The sequence below is a fragment of the Hyaena hyaena genome, unplaced genomic scaffold, assembly GCF_003009895.1.
Source record: "Hyaena hyaena isolate Hyena2069 unplaced genomic scaffold, ASM300989v1 scaffold_176, whole genome shotgun sequence".
Classification (NCBI taxonomy): domain Eukaryota; kingdom Metazoa; phylum Chordata; class Mammalia; order Carnivora; family Hyaenidae; genus Hyaena; species Hyaena hyaena.
The window spans coordinates 832,786-846,179 of record NW_024080809.1 but is presented as its reverse complement, the minus strand read 5'-3'; the positions used below and the strand labels follow the sequence as shown (position 1 = coordinate 846,179).

General features: G+C 59.2%; 1 protein-coding gene across 7 annotated transcripts in view; it reads left to right on the top strand.

Annotated features, from left to right (window-relative positions):
• ZMIZ1 (zinc finger MIZ-type containing 1) overlaps positions 1-10,234 on the top strand; it is a 231,926-nt gene extending 221,692 nt beyond the window's left edge. For 6 of the 7 annotated variants that reach the window (XM_039240532.1, XM_039240529.1, XM_039240534.1 and 3 more), the window contains 4 exons: positions 70-314; positions 1,372-1,538; positions 4,634-4,888; positions 6,379-10,234. In XM_039240532.1, the coding sequence (XP_039096463.1) occupies positions 70-314; positions 1,372-1,538; positions 4,634-4,888; positions 6,379-6,486 (775 nt within the window). In that variant the 3' untranslated portion in view covers positions 6,487-10,234. The remainder of the gene's footprint in view (positions 1-69; positions 315-1,371; positions 1,539-4,633; positions 4,889-6,378) is intronic. The other variant, XM_039240535.1, reaches the window with a different exon arrangement.
• Positions 10,235-13,394: the final 3,160 nt, after the last annotated feature.

The window sequence follows — 13,394 nt, the reverse complement described above, 5'->3', positions numbered from 1 at the left end:
AAGCTCTTGTGTCCCAGGCCTGGCACCGCGTGACCTCAGCCCTCCCCCCTTCCTCCCCTCCCTCCCCAGCTCCGAGTTTGAAGAGGTCACCATCGACCCCACGTGCAGCTGGCGGCCAGTCCCCATCAAGTCAGACCTACACATTAAAGATGACCCAGATGGCATCCCCTCCAAGCGGTTCAAGACCATGAGTCCCAGCCAGATGATCATGCCCAATGTCATGGAAATGATCGCAGCCCTGGGCCCCGGCCCATCCCCCTACCCACTCCCGCCTCCGCCGGGGGGCGCCAACTCCAACGATTACAGCAACCAAGGTGGGTGCTACTGGATGAGGTAGGGGCGGTCCCAGCAGGGGTACAGGGTCTCTGGGCTTGTGTGGCAGATGCAGGGGGGCTCGCGGTGTGAAGAGGTAGAGGCAGCGTACACCCCGAAACACAACCCGTGTCCCTGGACTTGGGGGTATAGTGGCCCATTCGACCCCGTCCTGTGTCCTTTGCCACCTGGTTCCGTACCCCGCTGAGCAGTGGGCTCCGCCTCGTGGAGCTCCAGGGGACAGCTCCTTGCCTTCTTCGGAGCCTGCTTTGCTGGAGGCACTAACAGAACACTCCTGCTTGGAGTCCTTGGCCCTTCCCCTGGCCCTCCCATGTGTCTCCGTGACATCTGTACTGTGCCTGTCCCTGCAACGCTCCCCTTCTTCCAGGCCCAGAGTCCAGGAGCCTGGAGCTCCAGTCTTTGGCCACCAAATTCACCATCCCTGCCTTCTCACTCTCCATGCTGCCTATGCTGTCCTGCCCTGGGTCCCTAGAACGTGCCCAGCCCCCCTGAACACTGGGGATGGTATCTCCTTGTGGGATCCAGGCTCCTGGATGACTAGAGGCCCAGAGAGGTTAGCCCACATGGCAGCCTGCCAGCATGCTGGTCCTTGGATCCCTTGCCGCGGCCATGCTGGGGAGGGAGCAAGGGCCAGGGAGTCCGGACAGCTGGCCTCTACTGGTGTCATCTCGAGGCTGGTCCAGCTTTCTCTGTGGACTTGAGATCCTGATCTCCCACTCTGGGCTGGGGTCTTCCCACTGAAGAGGTGCAGCCACATGGGGGCGGCAAGGAAACCGGTCTGGGGGTGGGAAGTCTCAGCTTGGGGCCTCATCTTCCCCCGCCCTCGGGAGCCTGGCCTACCCCTTGCTCACACTTGTAACTGTAAAACAGCTCACATCCTGGGGTGCTGAGGCCCACCAGAGGGGGCAGCATTGCTGCCCTGTCTAAGGCCACAGGAGCCATCTCAATTTACGCACTCTGTGTCCCCCATATCCCCCGCCCCGTGGCTGCCTTCCCCCTGAGTGACACTGCCATGCTGCCATCTTGTTTCCTCCCCAGGCAACAACTACCAGGGCCACGGCAACTTTGACTTCCCCCACGGAAACCCTGGCGGGACGTCCATGAACGACTTCATGCACGGGCCCCCCCAGCTCTCCCACCCCCCAGACATGCCCAACAACATGGCCGCCCTCGAGAAACCCCTCAGTCACCCCATGCAGGAAACTGTGAGTACCTCTTCCTCGCCCTGACCTCCCCTTCACTGCCAACCTCCGTGTGGGGCTGGCGGGAGCAGAGGGCTTCCCAAGGACTTTTATGATATTTGCCTAGTTCCCTCCCGGGCAAAGGGGAAGGACTGAGAATTGGATGTGGGGGCTCGGAAGGAAGTGAGAGGCCTGACCGAGGCTGAGTCATGGCCCATTGGTGTCCTTGGACTTGGCCAAGGACGTTGGTTTCACCTAGGACTTTGGATTTTCAGATGGGGGACGCTGTAGGCTCCCCACCACACATACACACGCCCACCTCCCCCATGTGCCCACCGCACCGCCCCCCCGCACCACTGCCAGCAGCCTCTCCCCCTGGCACATACACTCAGAGGCTGACTTACTGTAGCCCCAGCTATCTAGAATTCTCTCACACCTAGGCACTTGCTCCCCAGAGGTCTGAGTCTTCAGGGTTTCCCCACCTCCCGCAAGAAGACATGCTGGCCGTTGTGCTTAGCCTGAGAATATTCGCTTCCCGTCCCGTGTCACATATTAGCACATGCCCAACAGCGGTGAGAGGCCTGGCCTCCCCCCAGGTCCCCTTCCAGTGAGTACTGCATGCATGGCTCTCTTTGACATGGCAAACATTTGTTGAGCCTTTGCTCTGGGCCAGGCCTCGTACCTGGTGTGAGCAAGATAGACACAGCCCTTGTGCCCACGGAGCAAAGGTTTCTGGCAGCGCTTGGATGCAGGAAACACGGTTGGGGCTTTTGGAGAAACCAAGGCCTGAGGGCCAAAGTCATTCTGTCTGTCCCCGGTCTCTCCCCTCAAGAGGAGGGGTCAGTCACAGAGGGCCTGGCAGTGGGGTTGGGCGGGCCCACACTGGGGGACAGGGCTCCGGGCCCTCCCATCTTCCACCCTGTGACCTGGGAGGCAGGGCCTCTGGATCGGTCTGTGATCCACACAGGGTTGGCTCGCCAGTAGCTGCCCTGCCCTGAGCCATCTGATTCTCAGCAAGAGCGGCTGTACCCGGAAGGCTTCTGGGAGAGGGACGCTGCAGCATGTCTCCTGCGGGATTCCAGAATGCCTAGTCAGGCATAGCTGCTGTCACAGGGCCTCAGCCACAGTTTTTGCAGGCTTCTTTCTGCCTCATGGAGCTTCTGACTTCTGGGGGCCCCTCTCCTAGTTCCCCCGCTTCCTCAGCAGTCCATGCCCAGGAGCCACCCAACCCCACACACACTCACCCATCACAAACCCTGAGTCCTCAGAGATCCCAGCACTGGCGAGTGGCAGCAGGATGCCACTTACTTCCTGGGCCCTGCCCTTTGCTCCCTGCCGCCTGGGGTCTTTGTAGAGGGCCCGAAGCCCTGGGGGTGGCTTCACAGCCCCCCCAGGAGGCTCCCTAGATATGCACCGACCTTCCCTATTCCTGGACTTTTGCTAGAGGGCGACACAGATGTACAGCTGTGCAGAGGGACGGCGCAGTCACAGATAGACTGGCCTGGCCTAGGCACCAGCTGGGAAAGATGCCCACATGCACGGGCACTGCCAGAGAGGCTCCCTTCAGGTGCTGATTCACCAGATTGTCCCTTGCAAGAGATTTGACAGGTGTATCAGCAGGTCTCAGAGAGCCCCTCGCGTCCCGAGGGGGACAGCCGTGTCAGCAGATCTGGGGACCTTCTGCCTGGGTGGTGCTGCTCCAGGAGCGTGAGCCACTCCCTGTCCCCCAGAATGGGTGCTGTGGGACAACCATGGGCATGGGGGGGAGTCCCAAGCTAGCCTCTTACTGACAGCCATGGTGGCCATCCTTCCAGCCTCCCCTGGTCCTTCCCACCTCATGTGCGGCCCTCACACGGCCCCACAGTCGTACAGTCCGGTCCTGGGATGGGATGGAAGGGCCCTGCGCTGCCTGCGACTGGCCGGACTGAGCAGAGGCTCCCAGCAGGGCCTGGGAGCAGCTTTAGGAGAAACGGGAAGAGGAACTAGGGTCTGGAGATCAGACTGCTATTTCCAAACCCACGAAGAAAAAAAGAAATGTGTGCGTGGCCTGCAAGATGGGGTGGGTCGGAAGGTGTAAAAAGACCAAGGAGATATTTGCCCACCAGTGGCCTGGCGGGCCTGGCTCCCCTTGGCTAGCACAGCGCGCGTGTGGTGGGAGGCTGGCAGCGGGCCAAGGGTGTGGACTTGTGCTCCGAGATCTGAGCTCTGAAGGGAGGCTGCTTGGGACAGCACACACCAGCAGGGACATTTAAACATCATGCACCGTGAGGTCCCCTGCCCGGCCACAGCCCTGGTATTTCGGTTCCCATGCACATGGGAGAGCACAGTGTGTGTGTCAGAGAAGCGCCTCCCCGGGGTCCCCCCTCCGTGAGCACTAGTGCCCAGCGAGGCGGGGGGTGCCTGCCTCAGCAGCCAGGGGTATGGCCTACAGCTGCCTCGGCCGATGGCCCACAGGAGGGGCCCTGCTGTGCCCCTCGGACTCGGGCTCAATTCCATCCTGCCCTGGGCAGCAGGCAGGGCTGGTCCCAAGGGGCGCGCCCCTGCCACCTCAGGCTCTCGGAAGGAGCGTCTGTGTCCCGGCATCGCAGACCCTGTCCTGAGCCGCACGCCTGCCCATGCTGTGTGTCCGTGTCTGCTCTCCGCTGCCCCTGGCCCTCAGGACGGGGAGGGGGGCCCGCGCCACGCAACCTGCGGCGCCCTCCCCGCCTCCCCGGAAACGTGCCCATTTGCTTCTCCATTCTGCCCTCGCTGTTCATTGTGGTGATGGTGTCCGGGCTACCGAGGCAGAGGGACGTGCGGGGGCCTGGACCCCGCTCTCAGGGTCTGCCTGTCTCAGCTCCCCTGCCCCCCTCCCTCCTGGCCCCACGCGGCCTCCAAGGCCCCTTCCCCACCTCCCTCTACACAGCCTCCCTGACTGGCCGCCTCAGGGGAGGCCTTCTGTTTGTTTGCTTCTCCGCAAAACAACAACAGCAAGAAAGCATCGAGCTTTGTACGGGGGTGGCTTTGTTTTGGGGGTTCGTTATTTTCCCAGTTTTGTTTGGTTTTCATTTCTCCAGGCGTCCCGTTGCTGTGCCGCGTCACCTCACATTTCTTTTCTCCTGCTCTCTCCTCCTCCACAGATGCCACACGCTGGCAGTTCTGACCAGCCCCATCCCTCCATACAACAAGGTTTGCACGTCCCACACCCCAGCAGCCAGTCAGGGCCTCCATTACATCACAGTGGGGCTCCTCCTCCTTCCCAGCCTCCCCGGCAACCGCCACAGGCCGCTCCCGGCAGCCATCCACACAGCGACCTGACCTTTAACCCCTCCTCAGCCTTAGAGGGTCAGGCCGGAGCACAGGGAGCATCCGACATGCCGGAGCCTTCGCTGGATGTAAGTTGGGGTCACCACTGGCCTGGGGCCAGGCCTGGCGCCGGGGCCTGCCTAAGAGCAGGGGTGGGTGTTGAGGGCTCAAGGCCCAGGGTGGAGGAGGTGCAGCTGTGAGGGGCTGGGTGGGTGGTGGGGGGCCTAGCCAGCCTGCCTCCCCTGGGTCCAGAACCAGGAAGCCCCACAATGGGGAAGCCTCACCGAAGGGCCCAGCGTCCTTCCCCCCACACTCCACCCTCCCTGCCCCGCACCACCTTGCCGGCACCTGCCCTTTGGTCCCTTTGGCCACAGTCCTGCAGCCCCTCCCTGCCCCACCCCACCTTCTGCCCCCCACTGCAGGCCCTCACTGCCAGGGTCCTGGAGGAAGCCCAGGAAGGCCCCCTGCCCTTCTTCCGACCCCCTCTGCCCCCGCCCCCACATCAAGCTCGCCATCTCAGTGTCTGCCACATTCTCTGGCCTGAGGCAGGGGAAGGGCTGAAGTGACAGGGTCCCTCTGTCTGTCTCGCTGGTGTATGTCTGTGTCCAGCTTCCTGTCCGTGTGTCGTCCACGCCCTGTGCTTCCGCTTGCTCCATCGCTCACTCTGAGAGAGGCCGCTGTGTGGGGTGACAGCAGGACCGGCCTCGGGTCACGCCAGGGCTACTGGGGCAGAAGTGGGTGGCTGAGATTCGGGGTCTCCCGCCTTGAGACCTGAACCGCTCTGGAAAGTGGGGTGGGAAGAGCCTTCGAGGGATGGGGGCTAGGGTTGTGGCCAGGAAGGGACACGCCCCCAGGCTCTAGATTCCCAGAGAATCTAGATTCCTGCTCTGCCCCCTTCACGCCTCAGCCCCACTGTCGTGGCCCTCCGCCCCCGCAGGCAGTGTCTTCATGGTGAGTGGGTTTACTCAGCTGTGTGGCCGTTTAGGATTCTCACCCAGCTCTCCTCCCCAGACCTGGCCAGCGGGGGTGCTCTTAGGGTCACGAGGATCCCCGGTGTGACAAAAAGAGTCCAAGGACCTCACAGTAGGGGGAGGGTAGAGGGAGCCTGCGGCCTCAGCCCGGGGACCGCAGGGAACGATGGCGCCGTGCCGCCCTCCGGTCATAGGCTCACCAGAGAGCAGTGAGCTCACCACGGTGGCGAGAGCTACAGGGGCCACTCGGCCTTACGTGCAAAGTCACGTGGTTTCTCCTGGGAGGCCCTGGTGACCCACACTTCCTTTTGGCAGGGTCTTGGGGCCAGAGGGTCACTGGGATCGAGAGAAAGCCCCTTGACCTGCCACGAGCCTTGCCGGCGGGTGGGCCGCGGGCCTCTCTCCCCCACACGCAATGAGCACCGGTGTGGCCTCAGGCTGGCACGGTGGCCTGGGCGCATTTGAGGCCGGCCAGCCGTGGTTAGTTTCCCCTGTCCGGCCAGGACCCCAGGCAGCAGGGAGAGAGCAAGCACCCCTGCAGTCCCCACCCTGGGCCGGCCCAGTCCCTCAGCTGGCCCCTCATCCGGGCTTCTGTACTTCTTTTCCAGCTCCTTCCAGAACTCACAAATCCCGACGAGCTCCTCTCGTACCTGGATCCTCCCGACCTGCCGAGCAATAGTAACGATGACCTCCTGTCCCTCTTTGAGAACAACTGAAGGCCGCCCCTCCACTGGGGCCGTCCCTCCCCACTCTGCCTCCTTCCCCGTCTGCCCCCCACACACTTTACCGCTGGGAGCCCGTGCCCTCAGACCGCCCCTGCTGCGGCCTTCTCAGAGCGGAGGGGCGGGAGGGTGCACTGGGAAGGCTGTGTGGGTCTGGCGCCCGTGCCCGTGCCCAGAGCGGGCCCCGAAGACGACCCTCGCCGTGGGGAACCGGCCCGGCGAGAGGGCACACGCTGACGAAGGCTTCCTGGTCCCTCTGTGTGTGCTGATTCCAAATGACCCTCCAGTGCCCCCGAGGTTCTTCCGGTTTCTAAACTGTAACCCTGCCTCCCTGCTTCCTGGCCCAGAGCCTCCTTCGAGTGACTGAGCCTGAGAGAAGGCGCCCCGAGACCCAGGCAGGCCCCGAGCCTTGCAGGAGCAGTGACGGTTGGCGGCAGTGAGAACGGCCCACCCACCACCACCACCACCACCACCACCCACCACAGAAAAGCACAAACCTCTGGGAAAGAGAACTCTCTCAGGGGCCAAGGTCGTCACTTTGACCCCTGACCTCTAAGCCAAGATACCCTGTAAACGCTCTCTCTCAGAAAGCAGAGGAAAAAAAGGACAAGATTCTGTGTTTCAGAGAGGGTGTGCCATTCCTGCTTGGGGACCGGTGGGAAGGGGGGTCAGGGCCTCCTCAGAGCCAGGGCAGTGCAGCTGGGCCCCACGACCTCTGGACTCCGTCCGGGGCCCCGCCTCAGACAGCAGAGGGAGGGCGTACCCAGCCGAAGTCATTGTGCCCTTAGTTGGGGGGCAGGGGGATGCGACCAGCCGAAGTCGGATAGGAACGGCAACTTAGAACTTTGCTCCAAGCCACTCCCTGTTTTTAAGTGACAATTTAATTAAGCTACAAGGTCATCTGAGAAAAGGGACGGTGGACTTGGACGGCAAGCAAACCGCTGCTCTCCACGCGTCCTTATTTCCTCCCTCCTGCCCCCACCCGCGTCTCCCAGACTGTTCCAGGGGGACACCCGCTTCCCTCGGTCCCAGTTCCTCTGCGTCCATTCTGACAGCCGGGGGCGAGGGGGCAGCGGAGAGGCGCGGGCACCTGGGTGGGCGCCGGCCCCGCTGTCCCAGCTGGCCCTGTGCTCAAGGCTGCCCCGGCTGCACCCCGGTCGGTCTGTCACCACACGTGCCGGGACATGCCCGCCAGCATCACGTGGTGTCTCTGTGCCTCACTTGGCTGCCGGCCTCTCCTTCCCTCTGTGTCCCTCGGCCCTGCAAAGCTGCCCACCCTGCTGCTCGCTGGGGCAGAAGCAGCCTCTGGTTTTTCCCTCCACTGCCTCGCTCCATCCGGCTTACTGCTCTCGGAGTCTCCCGGGTAGCTTGTGGGGCGTCCGTTTTGTCTGGGGGTCCTCTGTGTCCCCCTAAGCCGCATGGCCTGTGATGCTGCTGGGCCGTCACTTGGGTCACGTCTGTGAATTCGTTGCGCCCCTCCCTGCTGCTGCCTGGGGTCTCCCGCTTCCCGTCCACTGTCTGTGTTCTCGATCTCCGTGTCCCCCTCCACCCATCCCCCATCCCCCGCCGTGGCGGGCAGCCCCCCGCACTCCTCTGGCTCTGACCGGGACGGTGGCCCCAGCTGTTGATTTCTAGTCACTGTACCCAACGGCCGGCACCAGGTTTCCTGTAGGGAAGCTGCCATTGTCCCCGCCTCCTTTTCCTTTGTCCCGTTTTGTCGAGGCTTTTTCAAACAGCGTGGTGTTCAGTATGCAAATCAATTATTTTACGAATTGCTTTTGTAAATATCTTTGTGAATATTTTAGTATTGTCTTTGATAATATTCAACATTTTCATGACCTGGTTATAGCCTTTGCTGGTGTTTTTAAAATACCTTGACTCCACAACGAGACCGAGTCCTTTTTTTTAAAAAAAACAGACAAAAACAAAAAAGCAACCAGGGCTCTTTGTACAGACGAAGGGACAAAAGTACATGGGTTGGCCATGCCCCGAGTTTGATCAGGCCACCCACTGTACAGAGCCATCCCCAGTCGGCCGGCGGGGACAAGACGATGTCAGGGAGCACGTGGCCGTCTGCGCCCGGTGGCCGATAGCCCTGGCAGGTGGCCACACACACGCGCGAGGCCATCTGGGAACGTCCTGCCCCAGACAGACTTACAAATGCCTTCCTTAGAAGTTCTTGCTTCCTGCTGTGCTATTGTTTCCCAGAAAGGCCCCGGGGTCCCTTCTGGTTCCTGATCGGGTGTCCCTCCTCTGCTCACCAACCTACCCACAGCTTTCTCGGACAGAGGGTCGACATGCTCCCCACAGCCCGGGCTCCGGGCACCCCCCTCAACCAGCTGTGAGGAAGCCAGGGCTCGGCACCTGAGGCAGGTTTCCTGGGCCCCCCTCCCAAGTGAACCCCCACCAGCACGTTGGACAAAAAGCTTTTCCCGAACCGTGGTGCCTGCAGCCCGTGCTCTGGGGACGTCCTCCCCCAGGGTGATTTTGGAGCCGGGCCAGGGGGTGAGGGAGGCCGAAAGGTGCCCAGGGCTGGAGAGAGCCCTGGCTGGTGACAGATTCAGGCGACGACAGCCTCCCCACGCAAGGGCGCTTCTGAACTCTGGGGGGGATGCTCCCCTCACCCTTCTGGACGACTACTTGGAGCCATAAGTAACCTCAGCAAAAACGAGGCCTCAGCAAGCCACTTCTCTCTGACAAACATCCACCCAGGCCGTAGACACATTCTGCTGCCACTCCACAAGAGGGACAGGGCGCCAGCGGGCAGGCGGGAAAGCCCGAGTACAGGCAATCACCCCATCTTCTTGGTTCGAAGCTTTACCCGTGTATCATGTTCCCTGTAGCCATTTTATTTTTCGAGAAACTTCTCCTACTTCTTCCCTGATGAAAGCCCTAACCACCCCCACCCCCACCCCAGAGAGCTACACGTCTGCTCCCTCGACCTGACCATCTAGACAGGACGACGTCAGCAGCAGCGACTCAAGGGACGTGTGTACATATGTAAATGAGAAATAGAGACACGTTAACAGATGCATTCATTTCCCTTGGAATGTGTATTGTTTTTATTTTACGGAACAAAACAAAAAAAAAAAAGGCTTGGAATTCCATCTTAACGTGGAAAAACTAGATGCTGTTAGCGTTTGTGAGGTCTCTCTCCACATTTGTTTTCTGTAATATACTCTGACCCTGTGTGGAAAGGAATTTTTGTTCTGTTTCGTTTTTTTATTTTACCTCCATGTACTATTTAGCTTCAGTGTACTGGTCCTGCCACCTGTGTATTTTTAGGGTGCTATGGAAATAATGAAAAGAAATGGGGATTTCAGAAGAAAATTGTAACCAAATTCATACTTTGTATAATTTTTGATATCATGATTGCAGGTGATTCACATGTCCACACATAAACACACCCACAGCGCAGCCTGAAGTAACTCCCACAGACACTGTCATTGTCTTTGTACATCTCTGTACAATGCAACCATTTCAAACTTTAAACTGGTCAGAAACCTAATTGTGATTTCTAGTCTTGCAAAGCTGTATGTAGTTAGATGATGTGACAACCTCTAATATTTATCTAATAAATATGTATTCAGATGAAACCTGTATATTAGGTGTTCATGTGGTTATTTTGTATTTAAAGATCAAATTATTTGACTATTGCTAGACATTTCTATACTCTGTTGTAACACTGAGGTATCTCATTTGCCCATGTTAATTGTTTTCTAAATAAATTGACAAAAAACGACGGTTTGGCGAATTAGCAATTTTGTGAACTTTAAGGAGCGCTCTGGGTGTTTGTTTCTGCTTTTTTTTTTTTTAATTTTTTTTAACGTTTTATTTATTTCTGAGAGAGAGAGACAGCGTGAGCAGGGGAGGGTCAGAGAGAGAGGGAGGCAAAGAATCTGAAACAGGTTCCAGGCTGTGAGCTGGCTATCAGCACAGAGTCCGATAAGGGGCTCGAACCCACAAACTGTGAGATCATGACCTGAGCCGAAGTCGGCCGCCCAACCGACTGAGCCACCCAGGCGCCCGTTTCAGTTTTTAAACCACCACCCCTACCCGATCACTGGCAAAAAAACAAAGGCAATAACGAGAAACAAATAAACAAAAAAAAAAAAAACCCAGAAAGCAAGCAAGCAGTCAGGTGGTTTGGTGTTGATTTGGAGGAGCCCTTACCTCGGGTGTCCCTGGAGGAGACCCTGGAATGGCCAGGTGAGCCGATAGGCCTGGTAGGTGGCCACACTCTTGTGTTAGAGTGTTCAGAACCCAGAGTCTCTTCCGGCAGGACACTGGTCTGGGGCAGCCGTGGGCTGGCCAGGTGGGGAGGGGACCCTGAGCAGGGCCAGGCCCTGTATGGGGTTCTGGGGACTCTGGGAGGGCAGGGCGTTCAATGCTGGCCAGGACTCTGAGAGCAAGCCCCTTGTGGATCTTCTGGCTTCCTGGAGGGGGAACCTATTCATACCAAGCTCCAGAGGGTGCTGTCTGAAACATCCAGAATGAAAAGCTGGACCGCTGACTCAGCCGCTCTCCCCACTGGCCATCTCTCTCACCGTCTCCCTCTGGCCACCCTCCTCCCCAGTACCACTGTCCCCCACCTGTAAGGGGATCTTGGGTTTCCTCTTCTCCATGACTGGGCTGTACATAGGGTTCTATAACTAACTACCCGGATCACTGTCCTAACTCTCCTCATGGCCTCGGCCTCCGACACCAAGTGCCCTCCCTGTGTCTCCCGCTGAAGTCTAGGGAAGTGAGTCTGATTCTCAGAGCCCAGCAGCCGGTCAGCGCCCCTCCTCCACTCAGCTCTGGGCCTGGCAACAGGAACCAAACAGATACGGCTGCCCAGCCTTCCCTCCACAGGGATTGGGTGAGGGCAAGGTCAAAGGAAGAAGGAGGGGCTGGCAGGCATCCCAAAATATAACCCCTGGAGCGTATCTGGAGTGCGTGTGGGAATGTGTGTCAGGAGAGTGGGCAGGTCTCCTAAGTGTGAGGGGGTGGGGTTTGCAGGAACCCGCCGGCCGGATGAGGAGCACGTGAAACTGCCTGTGGGGAACTGGGTGCCTGGGGCCCCCCTGCCTCTGGGGCTTCTCCAGGGCAGTCAGTTTCTCTTTTCAGTGGGACATGGAAGGTGAGGGGGAAAGGAAAAGTTATATTAAAAACGGAAACCTGTTGGGGCGCCTGGGTGGCTCAGTCAGTTAAGTGTCTCGACTTAGTGTCTGCTCAGGTCATGATCTCACAGTTCATGAGTTCGAGTGCCACGTCAGGCTCTGTGCTGACAGTGCAGAGCCTGCTTGGGATTCTCTCCTCCCTCTCTCTCTGCCCCTCCCCTGCTTGCATTCTTTCTCTCTCAAAATAAATACATAAACTTAAAAAAAAAAGTGGAATCCTGGTACTGCTAAGCCGCAGGCACTGCCTTCTGCCAGCATCGTTTTCTCTGAGAGCAGACACCCTGGTGGGCAGCGTGAGTGAGAAAGGGCCACCCTAGCCTCCCGCCGGCCTTAGGGCAATGGCTTCTCCACACTGGAGGGACCTGTGAAATCCCATCTGGGCTGTGACCAGCACTCTTTAATGAAATAGGTGAGGATTAAGTGGAACACCAAGAGTACTTTGTAGGGTTACAGAGCAAGGGTGGAGATTGATCGTGAAGCTTGCATTGCAAGTGTGTGTGTGTGTGTGTGTGTGTGTGTGCGCGCGCGCATGCGCGCGCGCGCGCACACGTGCTGAATCATGATGTGCAATTAATTCTTACTTGGGGGTTGTGGTTGAAAACAAAAAATTTGAATGCCATGGACTTGAAGGCAGGAAGCGGGCAGGAGGTGGGGAGGGAGACGCAGGGCAGTATGCTCCCCTAACTTTACATAAAAAGCAAACCGTCTAGGCGTTCCAGCTGCCGAGCCTGAGACCTGTAGTGCAGCTAAACCCAGGCCTGGGGGGGCCTGGCCAGGCTGCAGGGAGGCCTGGCAGCCCCACCCCGCCTGCTCCTCCCGGGCCTGGCTTCTTCCTTCTCGGGGCCCAGAATAAGAAGTCCATGGGAAAAGCCCAAGGGCCTGGCTCAGGGCTGCGTGCAGGCGGCAGCCCCCAGGTGCGGGGCCACACATCACACCCTCCGGCTCCCGCATCATCTTGGGTTTCTGTTCTTTGAAACCCACCCCGCAGAGCCCCCACCCTGAATCCAATGACTGTCCCTCCACATAAGACCATGGGGTGCCGTTGGGGAAAGTCACTCAGTCCCACAGGTCGATGCCAGAATGAAGCAGCGTCTCTGGTCTCATGGAAACCTCAGGGTGTGGTCTCCTCCCCCGCCCCTGTCCAGTCCTGTGCTCCAGCCACCTGCTCAACCACGCCCATCCCACTCTAAGCAAATTACCCAACCATCACCCAGACGCCCCACCCACACCCCCACCCGCAACCCTACCTCCACCCTCCTCCGGGCTTATCTTCTTCTGTCCAGCCCCAGAGGATGTGGTGTCCTTTCTCCAGTTGGGGCCAGCCCCTCCCCCCAGCCCCTGACACCACTCCCTCCTCTTCTGGGCGGGACTTCACCCCACCAGTTGGCCCTGTTCCTGTACCTTCCCCAGGTCTGGAGCTCTGGGCTGTGGGATTGTGGGGTCTAACCGCCCACATCCCCACCCTTTGCCGGCCACCTCTCTCCACTCCCTCTCATGAAGACTCCTCGGCTAAGGAAACTGCCCGCGGCCACTCTTGGTCCTTGTTCACTCGTCATCCTCGACGCCCTGCAGCTCACATCTCAGAAGGTCTCCGAAACCTCTTGCAAGCTCACCTGTGACCTCTTGGCTGCTAAGGCCCGCGCTGCTCTTGGAGATGGGCCCTTGGCGACTGCATTTGATAGTTGCTGTTCTTCCTTGAAACTCTTCTCCTGGATTCCGGGACGACGCCCCGTGTCGGGG